Source organism: Triturus cristatus, chromosome 10 (genome assembly GCF_964204655.1).
Source record: "Triturus cristatus chromosome 10, aTriCri1.1, whole genome shotgun sequence".
NCBI lineage: Eukaryota > Metazoa > Chordata > Amphibia > Caudata > Salamandridae > Triturus > Triturus cristatus.
This window is the reverse complement of record NC_140593.1, coordinates 35,439,004-35,464,202: the sequence shown is the minus strand read 5'-3', so window position 1 is coordinate 35,464,202 and position 25,199 is coordinate 35,439,004. Positions and strand designations below refer to the sequence as shown.

Below are 25,199 nucleotides of genomic sequence, written 5' to 3'. Positions count from 1 at the left end.
CCATGGGTTGAGTCCTACATTTGAGAACCTTGTCACTACCCGCACACTGAGGACACGAGCGCACCAATCTTTCAATCATAGTGTCCATTGCAGGCCACCAATAAGCTTCCCTCAGTCTTTCTTTCGTCTTTGCAATGCCCATGTGACTGGAATGAGCATTCTCAATCAACTTTTGGCGTACTGCACTAGGAACAACCAGTCTACTTCCTCTAAAGAGGAGCCCATTAGAAAACGACAACTCGTCTCTAACATTCCAAAAACCCTTAATCTCCTCATCACACACATGCTTCTCACACCACCCATCACGAACAAAACAAACAACACGCTGAAGAACAGCATCATCTCTCAACACAACATTCCATTCATCCTCAGTGACCACCCCCTGGGTGACCAGACACACACTCCATTCTCCACCAGAACCTTCACCCAGAAAATAATCTTCCTCATCATCACCTTCATCCGAAATAGTGGTCCCACCAAGTCTTGACAAACAGTCAGCAAGAATGTTGTTAGCACCAGGCAAGTACTGGACAACAAATTCAAAATCTTGCAATGCAACGACCCATCTCCTTATCCTATGTGACACACGGTCAATCCCTTTTTTCCCGAAAACTTCCTTCAACGGTTTGTGGTCTGAGACTACAACAAACCCTTTACCCCACAAAAATTTTCGCAGTTTACGAATCGCCCAGTACACGGCTAGAGCCTCTTTCTCAACCACCGAGTAATTGCACTCAGCCCCTCTGAGAGGCCTAGATATAAACAGAATGGTATTGTCCCCTCCATCACCGGACTGTAGTAACACAGCACCCAGTCCTTTGGAGCTGGCATCAGTCATAACATATGAATCCTTAGTTGGATCAAAACTGGAAAGATTAGGAGCTTTTTTCAGATGATCCTTAATCAAGTCAAACTCAGAACTACAAGATTCATCCCACTTGAATTCACAACCTTTCTTTAATAAGGCCCTGATCTTTTCTGTATTTTGAGCAAACCCAGGAACAAACTTATTATAGAACTCTGCCATCCCTAAAAACTTTGTGAGTTCATCTCTACTTGCAGGATAATTCAACTTACAAATGGCCTCTACCAAAGACGGTTTTAGCTTAATTCCTGAGCCAGAAATCATATGACCCAGGTACTCAATCTGCTTCACATCAAATTTGCACTTATCCAACCTGAGAGTGAGACCAGAATCTTCCAACCTAGAGAGAACTTGATTTACCCTTTCATTGTGTTCTCCCAAACTGGACCCGTACACAAGGATGTCATCCTGATAGATTTTGACCCCACTAACACCCCGTAAAGCATTTTCCATCACCCTTTGAAATACCGATGCAGCCGATATTAAGCCAAAGGGCATTCTAAGAAATTTAAAAGTGCCAAATGGCGTGATGAAAGCAGTCAAATCTTGGCACGAGGGATGGAGTCTGACCTGATGGTAGGCCGAAGATAAATCTAGCGTAGAAAAGTGTGTGGCTTCACCTAATGATGACAACATTTCGGTAATGTTCGGAAGAGGGTAATGATCTACAACTACCGCTTTATTCAGTTCTCTCAAATCAATACATAACCTGGCCTCTCCGTTGGCCTTTTGGGCCATAACAACCGGAGAAACCCACTCTGTGGCTTCAATTTCTTGAATGACCTCACTATCCAGCAACTTTTCCAATTCCTCTTTCATTTTGTCTCTTGCCAATAAAGGAACATTCCTGACCTTAGCCACCACGGGAATAGAATCTTTTTTTAGTTTAATCAGGTGCACGTACTTTTTAAGACACCCTAGTTTCTTTTCGAACACTTTAGGGAACTTACTTATCCATACACTGTTATCAGAGATGGAAGCAACAGTGGATAGATCCCTCAAACACACCGAAGGAGATTCGTTGGGATCTAAATAAACCCCAAGATCACGTTGGTGTGACCAACTGATTAACGAGTCCCCTTTCATTGAGACATAAATCTTCCCAGCCGTGATCCTCCCTTTGTAATCTATTGTTCCCATAAAATATCCCAACAGGCTTATGACCTGACCACCATAACCTCTAGGAATAATATCAGGCTTAAATAGCTTCACTTTGTTGATTAAGTATTTTTCATAGAACATTTTTGGTACTAAAGTGATCTTGGCCCCGGAATCAAACAACATATCCACCTGATTGTCATTAACCAAAACCTTCTCTATAGGACCATCTGCTGACTGACTGTAAATTTGTGATACAATCAGATCGCCCTCATCTTGCTCATAGATGTCTACCTCATTCACCTTTTTTGTATTCTTGCTAGACCTACAACACTTAGAAAAATGCCCTTTTCTTTTACAAATAGAACATGTAGTTTTCCACCCAGGACAGTCTTTAAAGTTAGCCACATGTCCTGCATTTCCACACCTAAAGCACTCTACAGAGAATTTTGGATTCCAGTTCTGACGTAAGATCTTAGAGGAACTTTGTCCAGATTGTACCGAAGACTTAACCAAACTATCAGAATTCACATTAGGTTTTATATTGATCTCTTTGACATCCGTGTCAGCACTTTTGTCAGAGACCGACCCCTTTTTTATGGCTTCAGAACAAGCTTTAGAGTGTTCGTGCATTTTCAAAGTAGTGATAACATCTTCCAACGGTGGATTATCTTTCTGCCAAAGTGCATCTTTCGCCTTCTCAATTGAGGAACCCAACATGAGTTGGTCTCTAAGTCTTTCCTCCAAGCTACCAGCAAACGAGCAAGTGGAAGCTAGCTTGCGCAACGATGTAACATATTGTTCCACAGTTTCATCATGCCTTTGAACCCTCTTACCAAAATGATATCTTTCTAAAACCATGCTCATTTTTGGTAGATAATGTAAATCCATTTTCTTAATGCAGATTTCATACTCATTGAGGGAGTCTGCATCAGGTAGATCTGGAAGGTGTTCAAAAACTTCCTGGCCCTCAGAGCCCAGGCAATGTAGAAAGAGAGCTGACTTCCTTTCAGCACTCAGAGACGTGCCACAAACCCTGGCGTAATTTGCAAAAACTTTTTTCCATTTAATCCAAGGAATGGTTGGATCCCCAGGAGAAGATAGAAAGAAAGGAGGAGCAGTAACATTTTGCATGGCTGCAAGCAGAAATAACAAGGAGCAAATAACCCAAGAAAAGATAAAATAAAATATTAGGGCAACCCAACCTCTCTTTCATACACAACTAAAAAGGTCGTGTTTGCAAGCCTAAGAAAACATGTACCTATACTGCAGTAAAAACAATAAAGCTGTGCAGATCAGCGTTGATAAAGCAATTGAAAAAGATGCTGTGCAGATTAGCGTAGGCCAAAAACGTCAGGAAACAGTATTAAAACACAAGAAATGATCTGCTGAGAAAACAGTAAAGCTGTGCAGATCAGCGTTGACAAAGTAACTGAGTCACTTGATTAGCGTAGGCCAAAAAAAAACGTCACGAAACAGTTTAAAACATAAGAAATGATCTGCTGAGAAAACAGTAAAGCTGTGCAGATCAGCGTTGTAAACGTAACTGAATCGCTACACAATACCTTAGGAGTTCTTGGATAATCCACAAGTCACCTCGCACTCAGGACGCAGTAAAACAAAACTTGTGCCTAACGCTGAAGAGTTGCCAGGCAACACAGCGGAGACTGCGCAGTAGATGTCTTTTCACTGAGAGAGTTTCCGCTCGTTGACGTAGAGCGTACGGAAACGTGAGCAACTCAATGCGAGGCAACAGACTGGGCCCAACACACGGTAGGTTGCTAGGCAACCCTTCGAAGACGGCAAATGCCCAGCGCTTATTCCGGAAAACTTGCAAAATTGGAAATGAGGCGTCGGGACAGCGAGGCCTTCACCAGCCAGCGGGCCAGATCTGCGAGGAGACACAGTGAAGAGGTGAAGAGCGGTGAAGAGCCACAGTTTCCAACGGAGATCAGGCAGCAGACAGACGCTTTCCAACAGGGATCAGGGACATGCCAGACGCATGTATAGATCGTGGAAAAACAGCGGCAATGTGATGAAATTGAAAAGCGGCGGAGCAAGCTCGGTGAAAACTGAGCCTGAACTTGAACTTGAACTCAGAAAAGCCTGAGATCCGAAGAGATGACGATTATGGGTGAGTTGGGGTCTCTTGTCGATCCCATCCTCGTCGCCAAAATGAAGTATTGAAGATCCAGAAATAAAATAGAAATAAAGATGATCTGTTTGCAGGTTCTTTAATGTAGAAAGAATCCAAGAGACCCCATCCTTCAACATCCAAGAATAACTGACACAACTTTCAAGGAGTAACATTCTCCCTCAAGTACATTCCACATTAGAATATACCAACACAGTATGACATAGACAAGTGACATAAGCCCACTCTAGAACATTACATCATCTCCCTCTTACAACCTAGAACACTACACACTGTTTTGTTCCTGGCATTCAACTCCTGGCAGGTAATGCGCCGCTGACACGAGCTCTCAGCCATGGTCTCAAAGTGGATGTTCAACCAATATTTTTGAAAGGTACGAATCATCCCATCCCTCAACATGTGTAGGACCATGGAAGCGATGAACCATTGCAGGCAACAGAGAATACGGTAACACAGGCCTGCCTTCATTCGAAACCCAAGTGTTTCTTGCATCTTTGGTACTTGCTGCTCTTTTCCACTTTCTCATTCTTGGGTGCTTCAAGTTGGAGTTCTGAGCTCATTGAGTGTTTGAACTGCTGTCAACAATATACTGATCACAGGGTCACTGTCCATTTACAGATTTTGTCTACATTAGGCTGGACTTTGGGTGCAGTGTTTTGCCGCCTGATCGACATATCAGTTGCCGGATGTGACCAGGTAATTGCCACTCTTGTGTGCAGCACATTTCACAGCAGAAATGTCTCTACTGAAATGCAGTGCTTCAAGAAGATTTAAAATATGCATTTCATTTTGTATTGGGGGACCAGAGAATGTCCTAAAACCTTTTGCAATCATAAGTGGCCAAAAGTGTGGGCCACATCATACCTCTACTGGCTGTCCTTCTAGATGGTCACACTGAAATTAAGGCAATACATTTGGCTGAGGTTACTATTGTAAGAAACTGGCTCTATATATACTGCACCAAAGTGAGGTACAGTGTGTATAGAGTCCAAGAGTCTCCAGAGGTTTGGCTGAGGTTAAAGGTAGATAGAACCTTACTCTCTAAAGAGGTAGCTTGGTCGAGCAGTAATGCAGTATCAGAGGACAGTGTAAAGCATGTGATGTACACACTCAGCCAGCAAATGAATTCACACACTCAAGAACTGAATTCTAGGCCAATTGTTGTTGTATAAACAATATACTGTTTTATTTCTAGAACCAAGCAAGCCTGGTACAGGTAAGCATAAAAATGCTTTGCAGTAATAGATTACTTGTATGAACACAGTTCATATTTGCAGTATAACTTGTACTGATTTTGGTTACAGTTTAAGTAAGCAGTTTGCAACACTTAGCAGGTATAGTACATTTGAATGAATGCAATTAATTACTTTTCAGATTACTTTTGCTAACACAGGGTTGGATCCTAGATTCAGCACTGGGACATTTCCTGAAAACAGTTGAGTAAATTCGTTTTAGTTAGACGTACGATTTTTAAAGAATATTATTGCATTACAAAAGTTGACACAAACGTTTTCACATAGAATCACCAATGTTATCCTATGGGAGGAAATTCACTTAGCAGGTAAGTTACTTTAACGATACTTTTCTTACTCAGTGCTGGATACCTAGATTCAGCACTGGGACATCTCCTGAAAACAGTTGAGAAATTGTGTCGGGTGCAAGGGTGCCTTGGGACGTCGGATCTTCTTACCCGCTCTGGTCGCGGTAGTGGCGGTCCTCTGGATTGAGGCTGCAGGCATCGTCAGGAGGCTTGAGGCAGGTCAGGGGTTGCCGGATCTTGGTTCAGGATCCCTGGGGGGGACCTTCTCGTGGTATTTGTCAACTCGAGCTCGGGCCGGATTCCGGATTCGGCAGGTGCACAGTATGTGGGATTCGCGGTTCCTGGCTGGCATCAGAAGCTGCAGTTCAAACACGTCCAGTGTTCACGGGAGAAACAGCTTGGAAAGTGAAGGCAGGCAGGTCCTCCGGGGTTTTTGAGGTTGCTGTCTGCTGGACACGCCAGGGTTTTGCAGGAGCAGGTTCGAGGGGAGACAGGCCTATAGGGCTGGGGCCAAGTCAGTGGGTGTCATCCTCTTGTTAGCTCTGCACGGCTTCTCGTCCTTCTTATTCGCTTCTTTTTCTTGTGGTTTCTGGATCTGAGGAAGGAAGGTTCCGGGTGCCCCCTAAATACTAAATTTAGGGGCGTTACAAGTTGGTAAAGGGCAGGGACCAATGGGTCCCTTCCCTGGGGTGGGTACACACCCTATTCTGCCACTCTCCTGTGGGAGGGGGGGCAGGAGCCTGTCCCTGGTTGGCTGAGTCCCCCCCCCCCCCATCCTCAAGATGGCGGGGACTCGAGGTTGTGCTTCACCTCGCCTCCCCCACCTGAGGGGTGGAGTTGGCAGAGGTGGGCACACCTTTTCCTAACTTGTTTTTCCCACCGTTCTCCTGCCCAAAGTGGGGTGTAGAACCAGTGGGGATCAGTTGCTGAAAGCAGCTAATGGTCTGGAGAGGCTCACAAAGGGGGCATGCCTTTGAAGCTTCCCCTTTGTGAACCCTGCCCATCCTGGGGAGGAGGCTTGGCACCTCCTCCCAGGATGTACATTGTTTCAGGCCCCCCGAGAGCAGCAAGCTCTCGTCCCAGGGGTCCAGAAACATGTCTGGTGGTGGCAGCCTAAGCAGCCACTCAGCCAGGTCACTAGTAGTTGGTCGAGTTTCAGGGGGCATCTCTAAGATGCCCTCTGTTGTGCATTTTACATGAAATCCCACACTGGCATCAGTGTGGGTTTAATGTGCTGAGAAGTTTGATCCCAAACTTCCCAGTCTTCAGTGTAGCCATTATGGTGCTGTGGAGTTCGTAATGACAAACTCCCAGCACCATATACTCTTAATGGCAGCACTGCACTTACAGTGCCCAGGAATGGACTTGGGCACTGTAGGGGTACAGGGCTCATGCACCTGTACCTGCACCACTGGCATAGGGCACCCAGCTAGAGGGGTGACTGATGTATGCCAGGGCAGTGGTTTGTGGGCATGGCACACAGGGATGTGTGCCATGTCGACTCTTCACTTTGTTTTGCACCAAAACATGCAGCCTGCAAAGGTAGGGTGTGCTTGTCAGGGTACAGGACCTCCAAGGGTGGCACAACAAGTGGTGCAGCCCTTAGAAGCCTTCTCTGGTCACCGTGCCATGGGTACCTGTGGTACCATTTACCAGAGGCTGACATGTGGCCAGAGATGCCAATTGGGTTTATTTGGGGGAAAGAACACAGGCCCTGGGAACCTGAATGGCAGGGACCCAGGGCACACCAACAAAAAATACATCAGTAGCTAGGCAAAAAGTGGGAGAGGGTTACTGTAACAGAAACCCACTTTCCCACAACTATGCACAAGTCCGATGCTTCCACAAATGCAATTTTGCTGCAAACAATATGTTCGAGGCATATGAGCTGCAGATTACACACTTTTGCATAGATCGCCATCTGGTGTTGGGCCCGAATGTTTGCAGTTTGTTTTTCCTCCTGGAAAGTCTTTGGAAGTCACGAGGTCGGTGACTCCTCCCTTGGATCGTGTTGTGCATGGGCTTCGGCTCCATCCTCAGATTGTTTTTTTCCGCCATCGGGCTCGGATGTAATACTTTGCGCTCCGGTTCCGAACATTTCCAGTTCGACGATCGAAGCGGAATCCTCGCTCATCGCGGTATTGTTCAGATCCAGATCTCCTCAATCACCTTCTCTTCGACACATCTTCCATTCCAGTCGTCGACGGCGGCCTTTGGGCCTATCCAAGCTCCGGTCCCGGCTGATGGAAAACTCCATTCAAGAAGTGCCCTCGATGTGGGTCCAAATTCCCCCACACCGATCTTCATGAGGTGTGCAACCTCTGCCTCTCCCCTGAACACGAGGCTCGAGACTGTCCCGCCTGTAAGTCTTTCAGATCGAAGAAGACTATTCGAGATCGAAGGGCCAGACGAAACATGGCGCACTCCTCGACCTCTGTTCCAGTCGACATCTTCGGGGACGACGTCGAAGCTCCGGGACAGCAGCACACCGAAGAGGACCTCGTCAGTGCTTCGGATGTGGATAACATCACCCCAGCGCAGAGGGTCGTGAGTACTATACCACCTCCCACACCCGCGCCGACACCCAAAAAGGCTTCGGTCATGCCTTCGCCTCTGGGCCTAGGCAAGACCAGAGGCACTGCTTCAAACACCCCACCTTCGGGCCCGGTGAAGAAGCCAAATAAGCCTTCCGGTGGCTCGGGCTCGAGCCAGCCTTCCAGCGGTGCCGAGAAACAAACTTCAGCACCGAAAAAGAGATCGGCCTCTACCTCGACACCGAGCTCCGCACCAAAGTCCTCGGTGTCGAAACCCAGCCTTTCGGTACCGACCAAACCCCATAAGGCCCTCGGCACCGACACTTCCGTGCCGAAGCCCACCTCGGCGCCGACCAAGAAATCGGAGGTTCCCAAAAAGCACGGCACAGACAAGCCTAAAAAGTCATCGGCCCCGAAACTTCGGCGCCGACGGAACAAACATTGTCACAGGAACTGTTTACACCAGATCCCTTGCAAAAGACACTTACCAAGGATCCAAAAACTGAACATTTGGCACTCTCTTCTAAAAAGAGACATTTGGACAAACCGGCTCCGCCTCCACCTCCAAAGAGGAAAGACTCTGCTACCTCCCCTTTCAGAATGCCTTCCCCACCTCCTCCACCCTCTCCACCTCCGCCGCCCCCACCTCATCGCTCCCCGACCCCGTCTCCAGACAATGATGATCAGGGGGACCCATATTACGATCCAGGGGTTGTGCCACAAGACCCCACCCCTACAGGATCCCCAGACCCATGGGACAACTATAATAATCCAGAGATTCCAGACGTCCAACAAGATGATCTTTACCCATCCAGGTCATCTCCACCAGAAGACTCATTAGGTTTTCACCACCTACTTCAGAGGGCGGCACATTATCACGTGGTAGAGCTACACTCTGACCCGGTAGAGGAGGATTTTCTCCTCAACACCTTTGATACCGCACATAGGTCTACCTCCATACTACCTATGCTCAAGGGTGTAATAAAACATGCACCAGAGGTTTTTAAAGACCCAGTCAGGGCTAGGGTCATTCACCCACGCATAGAGAGTACAAAGCTGCCCCCACAGATCCTGCCTATATCAAAGGGCCAGCGCCACTGGATTCCCTAGTGGTTTCCACTGCACGGAAGAGGGCAAACTCCCAGGCGTCAGGCGAAGCACCACCACCTGACAGAGTCAAAGCTACTGGGCGCATCAGGAAAGCGCACTGCGTCACAGGCAGCCAATATATGGCGTATCGCCAACACTTAAGTGCTATTGGCCAGATACGATAGAGCGTATTATGATGAATTAGAAACCATCATGCACCATCTCCCATAAAAATACAAAAATAGGGCCAATGAATTAATTCAAGAGGGTAAGACTATAACTAACACCTCTATACGCTGTGCCTTAGACGCAGCAGACACAGCCTCCAGGGCCATTTACACTAGCGTCCTCCTCCGTCGCCATGCTTGGCTGAGAGTTTCAGGCTTTAAACCTGAGGTACAGGCCTCCATCCTAAATCATCCCTTTGACCAAGAACATCTATTCGGCCCAAAGGTAGATGAGGCCCTCGAGAAAATGAAGGACACGGATACGGCGAAATCTATGGGGGCCCTGCAGTCACACCCTCCTAGGCGCTCCTTTCGCCGCTCTTCCTTTCGGGGTACGGCTAGAGGCTACTCCTCAGATAGCGCGTCCACTTCCTACAAATCCCCTGCTCAATCCACCTTCACATGGGGTTATCAAAGAGGTGGCTATAGGGGCAATAACAATAAAGGCAGAGGCAAAACAAATACCGCCCGCTCTGCCACACCGCCTACCCAATGACTTCCCCCCCGCTCCCTCCAGACCATCCCACTCCGGTCGGGGGCAGGCTACAAAATTTCCTTCAGATCTGGGAGACCATCACCTCAGACAGATGGGTGACCCAAATTATTCGTTCAGGGTGCTGCCTAGAATTGACATCTACCCCCCCCAAACATTCCACCCAGGCAACGCCCAATGTCACAAGAACATTCCACATTACTAAAACAGGAGGTAATCTCCCTCCTACAAAAACATGCAATAGAACAAGTCCCCGCCAATCAGCAAAATTTAGGGGTATACTCCCTATATTTTCTGATACCAAAAAGAGACAAGACTCTACCACCTATTCTAGATCTCCGGCCTCTAAACACATACATACATACATTCGGACCATTTTCACATGGTAACACTTTAGCAGGTACTTCCGCTCTTCTCCCAGAACGACTTTCTCACCACACTGGACTTGAAAGACGCATACTTTCACATTCCGGTACACCATGCTCACAGAAAGTACCTCAGATTTGTAGTGGACGGGCAACACTACCAGTTCAAGGTGCTCCTATTCGGGGTCACAACAGCGCCAAGGGTATTCACCAAGTGCCTAGCGGTAGTGGCGGCACATTTCAGAAGACAGCACAGTCACGTCTTCCCATATTTGGACGACTGGCTAATAAAAGCCACGTCCTACAACCAATGTGTACATCACACCGCCACTACAATCCAACTACTTCACCAGCTAGGCTTCACGGTGAACCACCAAAAGTCCCAGCTAATACCACCCCACACAAAGCAATACCTCGGTGCCACCATAGACACCTCAAAAGCCATAGCCTACCCCAATCCTGCCAGGATTGCAAGCATTCAGGCTTTGCGTCAGATTCATACCTCAACACTCTCTCCCAGCAAGAGTGTTTATGCAACTGATAGGGATGATGGCCTCTTGCATTTTCATAGTGCCTCATGCAAGACTCCAGATGCGTCCACTCCAAGAGTGCTTAGCGCGCCAATGGAACCAGGCCCAGGGACAACTGACAGATCTGGTGTTGGTAGACGGTCGCAGCCATCACTCTCTGCAGTGGTGGAACACCACAAATCTTTCCAGAGGTCGACCGTTCCTGGACGCGGTTCCACAAATAATCCTAACAGACGCAACGCTCTCCGGCTGGGGAGCTCATCTATTACACCTCACAGTGCAGGGCACATGGACGCCGCAACAAAAGTTACTCCATATCAACCATCTGGAGTTACTGGCAATCTTTCTAGCCCTAAAATCCTTTCAGACACAGATTTTAGGCAAGGCAGTCCTTATTCGCACACACAACATGACGGCCATGTACTACATTCAAAAACAAGGCGGCACACACTCTACACAGCTCTCTCAACTAGCACAGAGCATATGGAGATGGGCAATTCCACACAAAATCTTTCTCCTAGCCCAACATGTCCCAGGAGTCCAAAACACCATGGCAGATCTGCTCAGCAGACAGACGCAGCAGATCCACGAGTCGGAACTTCACCCCCAGGTTCTTCACCCGTTCTTTCAGATGTGGGGGCATCCATAGATGGACCTCTTCGTCGCCCACGAAAACAAAACATGCCCAAACTTCGCCGCCAGATACCCACAACCATTGTCCAAAGGCAATGCGATATGGATGAACTAGTCAGGCAAATTTGCGTACGCCTTTCCACCTCCCCCACTAATTCCATTAGTGGTGAGTGGTGCGAAAGCTACAACCGCACTCCCTCACACTGATCCCAGTAGCTCCAACGCGGGCCAGACAACCGTGGTACACCACGCTGCTGGAACTCTCGGTAGTACCACACCAAAAGCTACACCTCTCACCATGCCTCCTAACCCAGAACCATGGAGAAATCAGACACCCGGACTCAGCTCAGCTCAACCTTGGGATCTGGCTCCTAAGATCCTAGAATTCGGATACCTTAACCTTCCCCCTGACTGTATGAACGTCATCAGAGAAGCTAGACGCCCTAACACTAGAGCCTGCTACGCTGCAAAGTGGAAAAGATTTGTTGTTTATTGCCATAACAACACAATCAACCTTCTAGACGTATCTATACAGCACATAATATGCTACTTGCTCCATCTACAAAGGTGTAACCTAGCATATACATCCATTCGGCTTCACCTTGCAGCAATTGCCGCTTACCTACAGAACAGACAGCACCTATCACTCTTCAGAGTGCCTGCCATTAAACCTTCATGGAAGGCCTCAAACGAATAATTCCCCCAGAGTACCACCCTCACCTGTGTGGAACTTAAATATAGTTCTCACAAGGCTAATGGGACCGCCCTTCGAACCTTTGCATAAATGCGAACTGCAATTTCTCACATGGAAAACAGCTTTTCTTGTAGCCATCACTTCCCTTAGAAGGGTCAGTGTGATACAAGCACTTACTATACAAGAACCTTTTCTCCAAATGCACCAGAACAAGGTTGTCCTCCGTACCAACCCAAAATTCCTACCCAAAGTCATTTCCCCCTTCCATCTAAACCAATCGGTAGAATTACCGGTATTTTTCTCGCAACCTCTGTTGCAGAAAGGGCTCTACACACGCTAGATGGTAAACGGGCCTTACTTTACTATATCCAGAGAACACAACCTTTCAGAAAGACCAAACAACTGTTTGTCTCTTTCTCTCCACCACACAAGGGCAACCCCATCTCAAAATCGGGGATAGCTAGGTGGATTGTAAAATGCATACAGATTTGCTACCACAAAGCAAAACGAACGCTATCTGTTCCCCCTAAAGCCCACTCTACACGAAAGATAGGGGCTTTTATGGCTTTTCTAGGGAACATCCCAGTAGATGATATCTGCAAAGCAGCTACATGGTCAACACCGCACACTTTCACTAAACATTACTGTGTAGATGTGCAAACCAAGCAACAAGCTAGTGTGGGCCAGGCTGTACTAAAACACTATTTCAAACTACTGCAACAGATACTGGTGGTCGCCGCTAAGGTTGGGTACTGCTATATAGTCTATGCAAAAGTGTGTAATCTGCAGCTCATATGCCTCGAACGGAATATGCTACTTACCAGTATGCATCTGTTCTTGGCATGTAGAGCTGCAGATCTACACACGCCCACCCGCTTTCCCGGCTACCTGTATCTGTTCCAGTCTATCTTATTTAGATACAACACACATGGGTTTCTTCACTGTTATTACTACGCTCCATCTTTCCCTGTTGGCGAAAAACAATCTGAGGATGGAGCCAAAGCCCATGCGCAACACGATCCAAGAGAGGAGTCACCGACCTCGTGACTTCCAAAGACTTTCCAAGAGGAAAAACAAACTGCAAACATCCGGGCCCAACACCAGATGGCGATCTATGCAAAAGTGTGTAGATCTGCAGCTCTACATGCCAAGAACAGATGCATACTGGTAAGTAGCACATTCCTTTCTGGAATCTACATTCTGGAAGGGTCTTCAAACAGGAGCCATCTGCAATGTAAATGCCGCTATTTTGAATGATGCATCCAATACGTCTAGTCTTGGCACATCATTTTGTGACATCTACTCAGTTGTGGTCAAAATTTCCCTCTTTATCATGATGCTTCCTACCCAGTTTGGGCACTCGCCAATGACTACGCCACACACAGAGAGTAATTATACATGTCTTTATTCTTCAGCGTGTTCTCGAACTCAACGTTCTAAACCTGCATTCACTTCATTACCCTTAAACGTCTACATCTCAGGTCTATGGAGTTAATCGGAAACCAAAAGACTTCCTTCATTCTTTATTTACACAACACTACTTTGTTAAAGTTGCAACTTCTTTTGGATAAATAGATTTACAAATACATATACACTTATAACTCTTCAATGACCCTTTGGGGTGCTTGGACCCACGGCCTGAACAGGTCATCAGAATCTGCGAGCTGGCAGTCGAAGTGCCAGTGATCGGATGAGGTGGAGGCAACAGCAGTCACAGGATCATCCACTGTTCGTCCAGGCCACGTCTCTACAGTGGCATCAATGTTTGGTGAGTGAGCCACATGTCTGAAGTGAGAAGAATCTTTCGTAAGGGACTTCCCAGGATGCTGGACATCACCAAGTGTCCTTTGGTGGTTGTGACAGTAAAGGGCTCAGCCTCAAAAGGGGCATCTGATTTTCGCTTTCTGGATTGTCGGACTTTACTCGCTCTCCTCTTTTGAGTCTTATCTTTCACATGTCGTCACTTGTTAGCATAGATTTTAATTTTTCATTTGCGACCAGAATTATCTCTGTAAATGTCTTTCACTTCCTTTGATCTGAAATTGATCCATTGGTAGCCATGGATTTCCTGCACATTAAAGTTGTAGAGCTTTGCCCTGTAGTTGAAAGAGCGGTCAATCCAAAAGTTTGAAAAGTGATATTCGAAACAACCTTGAGGTCGAGCTTCTCTAATGCAGCGTGCTGCAGAGTACTCCTGAATCATTCCACCAGGGCATTGAGATGGCTACAAAAGTCTCTTAACGCTCGACTCTTGAAGGGTGTGCCATTGTCCGATTTCAAGATCACAGGGACACCCCATGCCGCAAATATGCCATCTAATCTTTCGATTACTTTTTAATGAGTGATGGATGGAAGATCTTCTACTATTGGAAAGTAGGAGTATTCTGCAACAATAACCATGAAATGATGTCCACTCTCAAGAGGACCAAAGAAATCAACATCGATTCTCTCCCAAGCATGGGTGGGCAATTCTGACTGGTTTAAAGGGTGCTAAGTAATGTGAGGGGGCACAGCTGCATTATTGACAGGCCTTTAACTCTCTTTGAACCCTTTTATCGAGATGAGGAAACCAGACTGTCTCGAAGAGCTTTGTGGCAACTATTCCTCAATGTCCCTCATTTACCACATCAGTTATGTGTAGTTGTAGACTCTCCGGAATGACAATAGGTGTACTTCGTAAGATGAGGCCTTCCTGAGTCCCAGGCAGTTCATCTGACATTACTGAATTTTTAATGCACACTGTCACTGGTGAGAGGTCGAGAGTGCTGGCTCCATGATTGGTGAGCAATAATGTCTCTCAACCTTAGCATGCCACTATCATGGCTTGTGGTAATAACAAGTTGTTACAATTCCAGCTGGTATGTTTGATTTTACAATGAAATGTCTATAGGTTTCAGCTGTCTTAGATGGGGTACCATGGCATTGTATGGGCGCTCTTGAGAAATAAGCAATAGAATAAGGGGGTGGAGGGCCAGGAGCAATTCAAAGTCCAGCACCTGTGCTCGCATCCAGAAATATACACACAAAAGGCAGATAGCTGTTCCTATAGAAAGAGGGAGACGTGGTTGGAATATACTGTGATCAGGAAAATCTTCCCTATCGAAATAAAGAACTTATCGCCCAAATGGCTGTGCCTCCCCTTTTACGATTTTCTATAGAAACAGCTATCCTCCTTTTGTATGTCCACTCTTGAGAAAAATCAGCAGGATTTTCATCTTTCTCTGGACAGTGAATGAAGGCGTAGTTGTATTCCTGCAATCTCAAACCCCAGCATTTAATGAGTAGGCTTCATGGCTTTTGGATTGCCAAATATTGTCCATAGTGCTTGACGATTGGTCACTATTGTGAAAGGTTTCCCATATAAGAACCCATGGAAATTGTTCACAAGCCCACACCACTGCTATCCTTTATTCTCAGCTTGTGAATAAGTACATTCAGGTTGTGACAAGCTTTTACTGGCGTATGCTACAATATTCCTCCGAGCATTTGGGTGTCCATTGTCCTGTGGAAAGATTGCACCTAGCCTAACAGGGCTAGAATCAACTAAAACCACAGAATGAAGCTTGGGATCAAAGTAGACCATTTCAGTAGAATTCTCATTGGCTTGCTTGATTCTTTTGAAACTCCACGCACTCGCATGACCAATGAAACACAACCTTCTCTTTTGTCCGTTCTTGTTACTGTGCACTGACATGGCAAAGTCTTGTATGTGTCTAGAACAGTGACTGCTCATTCCAAGGAATGAAAGTCACATGGAAATGTCCTCTGGGGGATTAGCAGTAGATGGGGCTCGCACTTTAGCTGGATCAGGTGTCCTGCTCCCATCAGAAAAATATGGCCAAAGAATTTATCATATCTGCAATGTGTGGACCTGTATGTCGTTTTCCTTTGATTACCTTGTTGGCCTGACGCACGTCATCACAAAGACCTACTGCTCCTTCACTGTCTCTTTTAGGTACCACTATCATGTGAAAAACCCATGGTGTTGAACCAGTGAGGCGCTCAATTATATCCTGTTTGAGCAATTTATTACATTCCCTTTCAGCATCTTCTTTTAAGTGAAATGTGGTTCATCTGCGCCTTTGGACAACATGACGGATATAAAGAAATTGACTATCTCATGATGACCACTTCCAATGTAGTTCATTGAGATCAGTCCCGCTTCAGCAGCGGTGTTGAAACTGAGCAAACTGTATGCCTGGAGATACATGAATAGGCACTTGTACTACAGTTTTCTTGTCGGCTACAAAGGAACCGTGGCTGTTTACAGGTGCTGACACAGCCTGTGGATATACTTTAGTTTTAACCGCATAAGTTGTGTTAATGGAGAAAATCTCAATGTTTCCTCAGGCATGATGTTTGTTGATGCACAGTTATCAATAATAAGATATTGAACACACATTTATCTTCAGGGTAATCTTTGGACAATGTTTGTAAGTCTTTGGTGATTTTTCATGTCGATTTTCTTTTCTTTAGTCTGTGGTGTTTCTCAAATTCGACTAGACACACACACGCCTCTCTGAAGTAAACCTCAACTTTACACAATTTACATCTATTTCACTGAAAACCGACACAGAGAAACTCTTTGATTATTTAGATGACAATCGACTTTCTTTGGTATCGATTGGCCGGAGTTGATGAGACCGGTTTGGCCTTGTGGGAGCGTGCTGAATGTCATTGATGTAGCATTCAGTCGGCCATTTTGTCTTTACTCTCACACACTAACTTTTCCTTTTACCTTGCACAGCGTCACAAAATGGTTCACTTTGCCACAGCTGTTGCAAATCTATTCAATGTCGGGACATCTACTGTCCTGTGGAAATTACAATGCACATCTGAAATACATTTTCTTTGCCTGTGGAGACATCGCTTTGCGTACCTCTGCTTTAGGGTTTGGCCTACTTTTCACATTCATAACTGACACACTCTGACTACTGCTGGCCTCTGTCAGATGCTTGTCGATTAGCACACTCCTCAGCTTAGGCAGCCGTGAGGGCTTGCTCTAAGCTAGAGTTTCCTTCAGTATTCATAGTCAAACAGAATGTGACAGACATCCGTCTGTAACTCTAAGATGGGTAGCTTTCTCATTATATAATTAATTGAACTTACCATGCTTTGAGGAGATCCAGTCTCTCAACAAATTCATTGTTGGTGTAATCTACTTACATCTTCAGTGAAGAACGTCAAAGTATTGTTTGTAATCTATATTTGGCACTGGATTGGACATGACATTCAAGGCTGCTTTGCTTGATGCGATTGTACATCACTTCACCATTTTGTGGTATTTTTTTTTATGACTTCCTTTACACCTTCACCAGCCATTTTCTTCAGATAATTGGCAATCTTTTGTTACTTGTTACATCTTTTGCATGTATGAAATCCTCAAAATTCTCTATTCTGTCAGTCCATCTATCGCCAGTATTGTGTTTTGTGGCAGTATCAAATGTTAATGGAGGGTCTTAACAAAGCAGAAGTATAACTATTGGTGAACAGCAGTGGTCTCTCTAACTCTTCTTGGGAGCTGGCTCAAGCAAACCATCTCTAGTTCTTTGTGCCGTGTTGGCTTCTGGGCCAACCTTGATAAGTGTAGCAACTTTCACCTTACCCTTTCTCTCATAACAAATTCTTTCTCCTTTCTCACTCTGAAGGTACCATTCAGGGGAAGTTGCATGTTCTTCTCATCTGAAGTAATCCTGTCCCAGCATTTAATCCACAAAAGAGTGTAAATGCATGCCAAGTGCTGTCATATGCAGGTGTACCGTTAAGAGGTAATTTCACCCCCTTACAAATGGGACAGGAAGGTTTCACAAGATGAAATTCCTATTCTCTTTACTTACCCTCACTCTTTTGAACACACTTTATAGACAGTTGCGATCTACTACTATAAATGCAGCACTTGGGGATAACTAACCAATCCGAGTGTTACTTGTGACACCAACCAACCAATTTTAACGCAGCACCCAAAGACTGAATTAATGAATCGCAGAGTAACTCACAGATCAATCAACTAATCACAGCACATTCAGTTCAAAGTCTAACAGTGATATGTCTCTGTTTTTCACCATACAATGACCAACAAATCAAAATGCGGCTTGCACAGATATAATATCTTAATTCAGCAACTTAAGATGATTAAACAATAGTTCTTGTTTGCTTTACCTTAAATTAGGGAAAAGGGGAAATCAAATCTCTTCCAAAGAGAAGTCGTGCAAGCCGGGTAAGCAGGTCCTTTGCCAGTGGTAACATACTGCTGATCAGTGCGTCTACTCCTGGGAACCAAAGAATAAACAATCACCAATCTAGATTAATATGGATTCACAACTAGATAGTTAGCAAATCCCTAACCTGGTGTGAATGTGATGCCTCACAACACACACCTCAAATGTAGCAAGCATATTTCAGCAACAAATTTATATGCCAAGATCTTAGATTTTTGACATAATCTGATAACCAAAACGCCATTGTAAAGAAGTATCACATTAATCAGGAGAAGTTCATTCAATAAACCTACATGAACATCTAAGCTTCATTACACATACACACAGTCCTCTTTGAGCCAGTTAGTTGACACAACTCAAAAGTGTATCAAAAGCCTCAGTCACAACTACAGCTTCTACTTTCCTGCAAAACTATGCTGCATAGACAAAGCACTCGTAGCCTGCATACATCTTGCATTACTCCAAAGTAAAAGTCCTACAATGCACTTTCTAGCACACAGTAATACCCTCTCAGTGACCGCTCTACCAAGACTTATCTCCTATTTAGACTCACTTCTCCTTAATTCGCAGATCAGATCTACTTCCGGAACAATGCCATCAATTCAAGCCGTATAATTGGAATTTGGGAGTAAAGTCTGAATTTAGGCAATTTGTTTTCTGGATCTAATTTTCTGTCGCAACAATATCTAGTTTCTAATCTTCCAGCTCCGGTTTCTATCTATCCTCTGCTACCTCATCTGATGGAGATTTTTCTACTTATGTCAAATGTAAGAAGATTTTTAAAAACCGGCGCTGTTAGTTCCTCACGGATATTGATGCTTCTCATCTGGATGTGATCAAAACATTTCGAATCAAATTCTCATGAGAAATCCTATCTTGTTCCCACAGAAAAGGCCTTGGGAAAATGATTTCTGAAGAAAACAGTGTGATATCTCTAAATAAAAGAAACACCATTCTGTACCTGAGAAAGTGACATTGCAACTCCAAGCAGTTGTCGGATCACAATCCCCTCTGTTTAAAATTTAGTATCCCATCAACCGAACAAGGGTACAGATCAATCTGGACCTTTCAACGGAATTTACTCTTACAACCAGATTATTTCCAATTTATGTCTAAAGTTATCCGGGATTTTTTTGAATTTAATAATCAATCAGCCTCAGTCCCAGTAGTTTGGGACACATTTAAATCTGTGGTACGGGGAGAGACACTAAAATATTCTAATTTTCAATCAAAGGAAAAGCGTAACAAATTCAAAAGGGATTGTGACATGGTTTTATCTGCAGAGACTCGGCTAGCTGAATGTATTAAACTTAATCGTGACATAGAGGAATCCCAATTGGATCTATCAATTAAACGTAGCTTTGTTTATACTCATATTGCTGATCAAGTAGCTCTACTCCATAACCAACATCGCATTGAAAGCTACGAACTGAGTGAACAAACGGGGAAAATCTTAGCAATCAGACTACGTCAAAAAGCTACTGTAAATGAGATTCTCAAAATTCAAGATCTTCATGGAGTTTTTAAAACCTCTAAAGAAGACATACTTGCCGCTTTCAATGAATTTTACCAATTGCTTTATCACCAATCGGATAGTGTTCCGGATCTCGATATAAAACAATATCTTGAAAAGATCCAAATTACAGGAATGTCACTAGAACATGCAGAGTGCCTCAGTACCCCAGTTACTTGGGACGAGATTGAACTCGCTATTACTGGCCTGGCGACTGGGAAAGCTATGGGCCCTGACTCCATTCCTCTAGAATTTTACCGAGTATTTAGAGGTATCTTAAAACCAGAATTAATGAAGATTTTTTCTTCAGCCTTCGCTGGTAATCCACCTCCCTCATGGTCCATCGCAACCATTGTAATTTTCTTTAAAAAAAGGTAAGAATAGCGAAGAATTAGGCTCATATCGCCCTATCTCCCTGATTCCCACCGATAGTAAAATTTACTCAAAGATATTAGCTAACAGATTGAATTCATTCATGCCTACTCTCGTCTCTATTAGACAACATGGTTTTATTTTGAAAAGAGACACTACAGATCACGTTAAACAAATAATTGCCTTATTAGACTGGGCTCAGACATCTGAATCTCCTGTTGCGGTGGCCCTGTTGGACGCAGAAAAAGCGTTCAACAGGGTCTCCTGGGAGTTTCTCTGGTCTACCATGCTCTGGATGGGCTTTCCTATTTCATATATTAATGCCGTCAAAGCCCTCTATGTCCAGCCTAAAGCTACCATCAGATTAACCAACTCTGTCTCGAAGGGCTTTCCGATAACAAGAGGGACTAGACAAGGTTGTCCTTGTTCTCCCTTGTTGTTCGCCCTTTATCTAGAACCGTATCTCTGTAACTTATCCCTCGCGACAGATATTATACCTGTCAAAATTAATACTTATTCATTTAAAACTTTTGCCTATGCAGACGATGTCGCCATCACCACCGTCGATATTGGTCGTGCATTACCAAAAATTATATCTCTGGCAGAAGAATTCGGCTCGCTATCTGGCTACAAATTAAATGTCGCCAAAACCCAATTGATCCATTCTGGCTTCGGTCGACCTAAAGAAATGGTCTTCAATTTAGAAGCCCAATATCTGGGGATAACGATTTCATCCAAAGTGGATGATATTGTACACTTAAATATTGAGCCCGTCTTGAATTCATCTAATAAAACCTTAGAGAGACTCCGTAATCTCCATTTCTCTCTTTTTGGCCGCGTTAATATCATTAAAATGGTAATTTTACCAAAAATTTTGTATTTATTTCGCACCATACCGCTTTTGTTTCAGGCACACTATTTCACAAGAATTGATAGAATGATATCTAGATTCTTGTGGGGGTATCATCGCTCTCGTCGCGCGTTAAAATGGTGTTTTTTGCCAAGGCTGAAAGGGGGGTGGGGTGTACCTAATTTTCATCTGTACTATTGGGTCATTTGTTTAAGATCTATGAGGGTACTCCTCTTCACGGACACTATTACCGAGGAATCTATTTATCCTTCAGTTTATGAATTACTTTTAGGTAAGGCCGCCCCACAATGCTTACTCAAAATCATTGAACCCAGCTACTACAAAAAGACCAGATTTAAGATTATTTTAGCTTGTTTTACAATTTGGCGACAATTTAGGAATAAAATTTTACGCCTAGCTGAAATCACTCATTATTCTCCAATTATTAATAACCCAGCCCTGCCTCTGATATTTCATGATTAAATTATCAGAATTTGGTATCTCTCTGGAATACAGACTCTAGGTGATCTATATGAAAAAGCTCAATTTCTCTCATTTTCGGTTCTTCGAGCTAAATATTGCTTACCACAGCATCACTTCTTCAAGTATCTCCAGATTCGTAGCTTTTTAGAATCAAAAGGACTTCTCATTAACTCATCTATGCATCGTCATAAGGTCTTAGAAACTATTAAGAAAACAAAAAAAATAGGCACAATCTATCAAATGATCATTAATCACTCCGAAGATGATTTACTCTCTGTAGAGAGTAAATGGCAAAGGAGGCTAGATATACTAAAGGTCGATATAGGTAGATCCATCGAAATATCCATGAAGGTACTTTTCAATGGATCCCTTCAAAGCCAGCATTATATGTCTGTCTTCGATCTTTATTATTCCCCGGCTAAGCTCGCCAAGTGGAAGGTCAGCGGCGATTCTAGATGCAATCGCTGTAATGAGGTGGATGCGGACTCTATCCATATGTTCTTCAAATGCGAAAAATTACTTCGTTATATCACAGATATAGAATTTTTTATTAATAATAATCTACGGATTCTCGTAAAACTTTCTCCTGAGTTGGTAATTTTTGGTGTTCAAGTAGATCAACTTGGGAAAAGACCTTTCCCTGAAGATGCATTTTTGTTCATCTGCATATCCGTTTTCCGTTTTTGTATCACTTCTCGATGGATTGACAAGGAACCTCCGACCTTTCATCATTGGCAATGCAAGCTAATCTCTATTTATCATTTAGAATTGGCTATGTATAAACTTAAGGGGATAAGGAAAAAAAAACAAGGTCTGAAAATCTGGGACCCAGTCACTAAATGGATCTGAGGGATCTACTCCATTTCTTTTATGTACCTTTTTTTTTTTTTTTTTTTTTCTTCTTCTAAATTCATTTAGATCATGCTTGCTTGTTTGTTTCACTGCTCATTGCCCGACTGTTTGTTGTAAATAAAAACTGTAAATAAATAAAAAAAAAAAAAAAACAAAGTTGTTTGTGCATGAATAGTCTGCAAGTGTGGGGGGTGGAAATTGGACAGGCACTAAGAATTAGATACTGAAAAGGTAGTTGTAGGCAGCACAAAACATTTTGAAATTGAGGCCTACATTAGCTAATGTTGGCATAAGCAGCACTCATAATGTTTCCTTAAACTACAGGTTTTTTTCAGATATTTTTATTGAATTTTCCTCCATATACCATCACAATATGTAGCAATCGTGATTACCATTCGTATACAATCAGTCTGTCCCATTATCTGAGAAAAAGAACACATCTTTACGTATCTTGTGGGCTTGTGGTTGAGGATCAAGTAAGATCGTATATCCAATACTGTACTACATCAGTTACATTGGGATGTGAAAGAGCAATATCACAAAACATACCTAAATTATTTAACCATTAACAAAGGGGTCACCCTCCTCTCCCCGGGTCACCTAGGTATACACCTCCCGTTATCTATATACCGTGAAATTGTTTTTAATACCAGTTGCTGTATCTCACTCGTGAGCCCACTAGTCTGAGATAATCTATATTCATTCTCTATCCTCCAAGCCCTCGCAATCTACTACCCTCTCCCAGTAGCCTGTGAAGGGGAAGCCTCCTCCTCGACCTCTGAAATCAGACCCTGCCAGGCTATCACATTGTCATCTAATGTTTTGTCCCTCCAGACTCTTCTCATGCGGATTAATTCTGCTCCAGCCCATTCCTCTAAGTCCCAGTTTTTCATAAACTACATGTTAATGCTATTATGCATATAATTATAAAACGCTTCGCCAAAGGTTTCTTGTCCAGGGTGATCCCTACAACACCATTCCTGCATGAGAACTTTCTATACGAGTATGCTTGTCGGATTGGTCACAGATACAAGGAGAACACCCTTGCACTGAGACAAAATCCCAGTGTGTGGCAAACATTTGTTATTGCTGATGGTGGGCCTTGCTTTGGGGTCTGTCTTGAAAATAATGCGAGTGACAACATTTCTGCCATCATCTCTCTCCACCAGTTTCTTTTTCCTGAAGTGACTATTGCTCTAGTGTCTCTTCAGGTGGAAAAAGTGCTTCAAAAAAGCAAACAGTAAGCTTGGAGGGATTGGTGCAGCTGGGATGGTGGTGGTGATGGCAGCCAGTCCTCTGGCCATGTAGCAACCTCTTTGCTGTCTTACTTTGTCCGAGCCTGGCTCAACTCATGAACGTTTTTTTCTCTCTGCACACAGCTGGCAAAGTCTGGCGTTTCTACACTGTCCTTCTACAGTCCCTGGCATGTGTCGCTTCCCTTCTCCTGCCCATTGCTGCCGCCATCTGGATGTCGCATAAAGGTAATGAACCCAGTAGAAGTTTATTTAGGGGTGAGAGTGTGTACCGAAACCACAGTTAAACTACACAAACATTAGACATTTTGAAGTTCTAATTACAACTTTCATTTACAATTTATCCACCACCTTAAAATTATTATAAGTAGCACACCTCCTTGGAAACTCTTACTAGCTCACAACCAGACACCACTCCACGCCATTCACTGTATGACGCTCTATGCCACTCCACTCTATGCTATTCCACTGTATGCAAATCCACTCTACCTAATTTTACTTAATCCACTCTATGGAACTGTACTCCACTGAACGATACTCTACACCTCTGCACACTACCGCACAATGCTCCTTTCTGTAGCACTCCACTGTACAACAGTTTAATCCAGGTGCACTACTTATACTAATTTGAAGGTGGTGTAGAAATTTTAAATGAAAGTCTTACCTGTACATTTAGAATTTCTAAAGGTTGTGTAGTTGGTGAGGTTGTATTGGTGAATATATATATATATTCACTGAAAAAACCATAGGTTTCACACACGTTATAGTTGGGAATTAGCATTTAAAAAACCTTGCAAATTCACTGAAAAAAACATAGGTTTCACACATGTTATAGTTAGCTGGACATTTCACTCGTACAAAACCATTGAAATTCCCCCGTTATAGTTATTTCAGCTAACTATAACTCGCGCGACCGCAATCCACTGCTGATTACGTCACATATTCCATCACTCATGACATGGTCAGTGACATCACTCATGACATCACTGATGACATCTCAAATGACATCACTGATGACATCATCCTTGTGTAAGAGTGGCAGACCTCCTCTTATCCGAATATAAACTTTGATACACACATTGAAAAATACAAACTAAAGTTTTGAAAACTATAGAGATACCAATACCAGTTAGAACAACCTATTCAGTAATTCCAAAATCTACATACGCATCCACTCATTCATCAACACTTCTATATAGTCACTCATACATGTACTCAGTCATCATATGTACTCGTACACCTATACATCCTGTTACACACCTACACTGATACATAGTTACTCACACACATACTCACACATGCAAATAAACATCCATTTACTTGCATATACAGCTATACACACACCACTACACTTACATCTACAGAAACGTACACATACTTACTCTCTAAAACAATCACTTATAGAAACACATACTTATTTATACAGGAACTCTTC

The 25,199-nt window shown here is 43.9% G+C and overlaps 1 protein-coding gene across 2 annotated transcripts in view; it reads left to right on the top strand.

Moving 5' to 3' along the window:
- The window catches only part of LOC146788763 (uncharacterized), a 357,517-nt gene that overhangs the window by 203,859 nt on the left and 128,459 nt on the right, over positions 1 to 25,199 (top strand). For both annotated transcript variants that reach the window (XM_085629932.1, XM_085629931.1), the window contains one exon: positions 23,891 to 23,992. In XM_085629932.1, the coding sequence (XP_085486058.1) occupies positions 23,891 to 23,992 (102 nt within the window). The remainder of the gene's footprint in view (positions 1 to 23,890; positions 23,993 to 25,199) is intronic.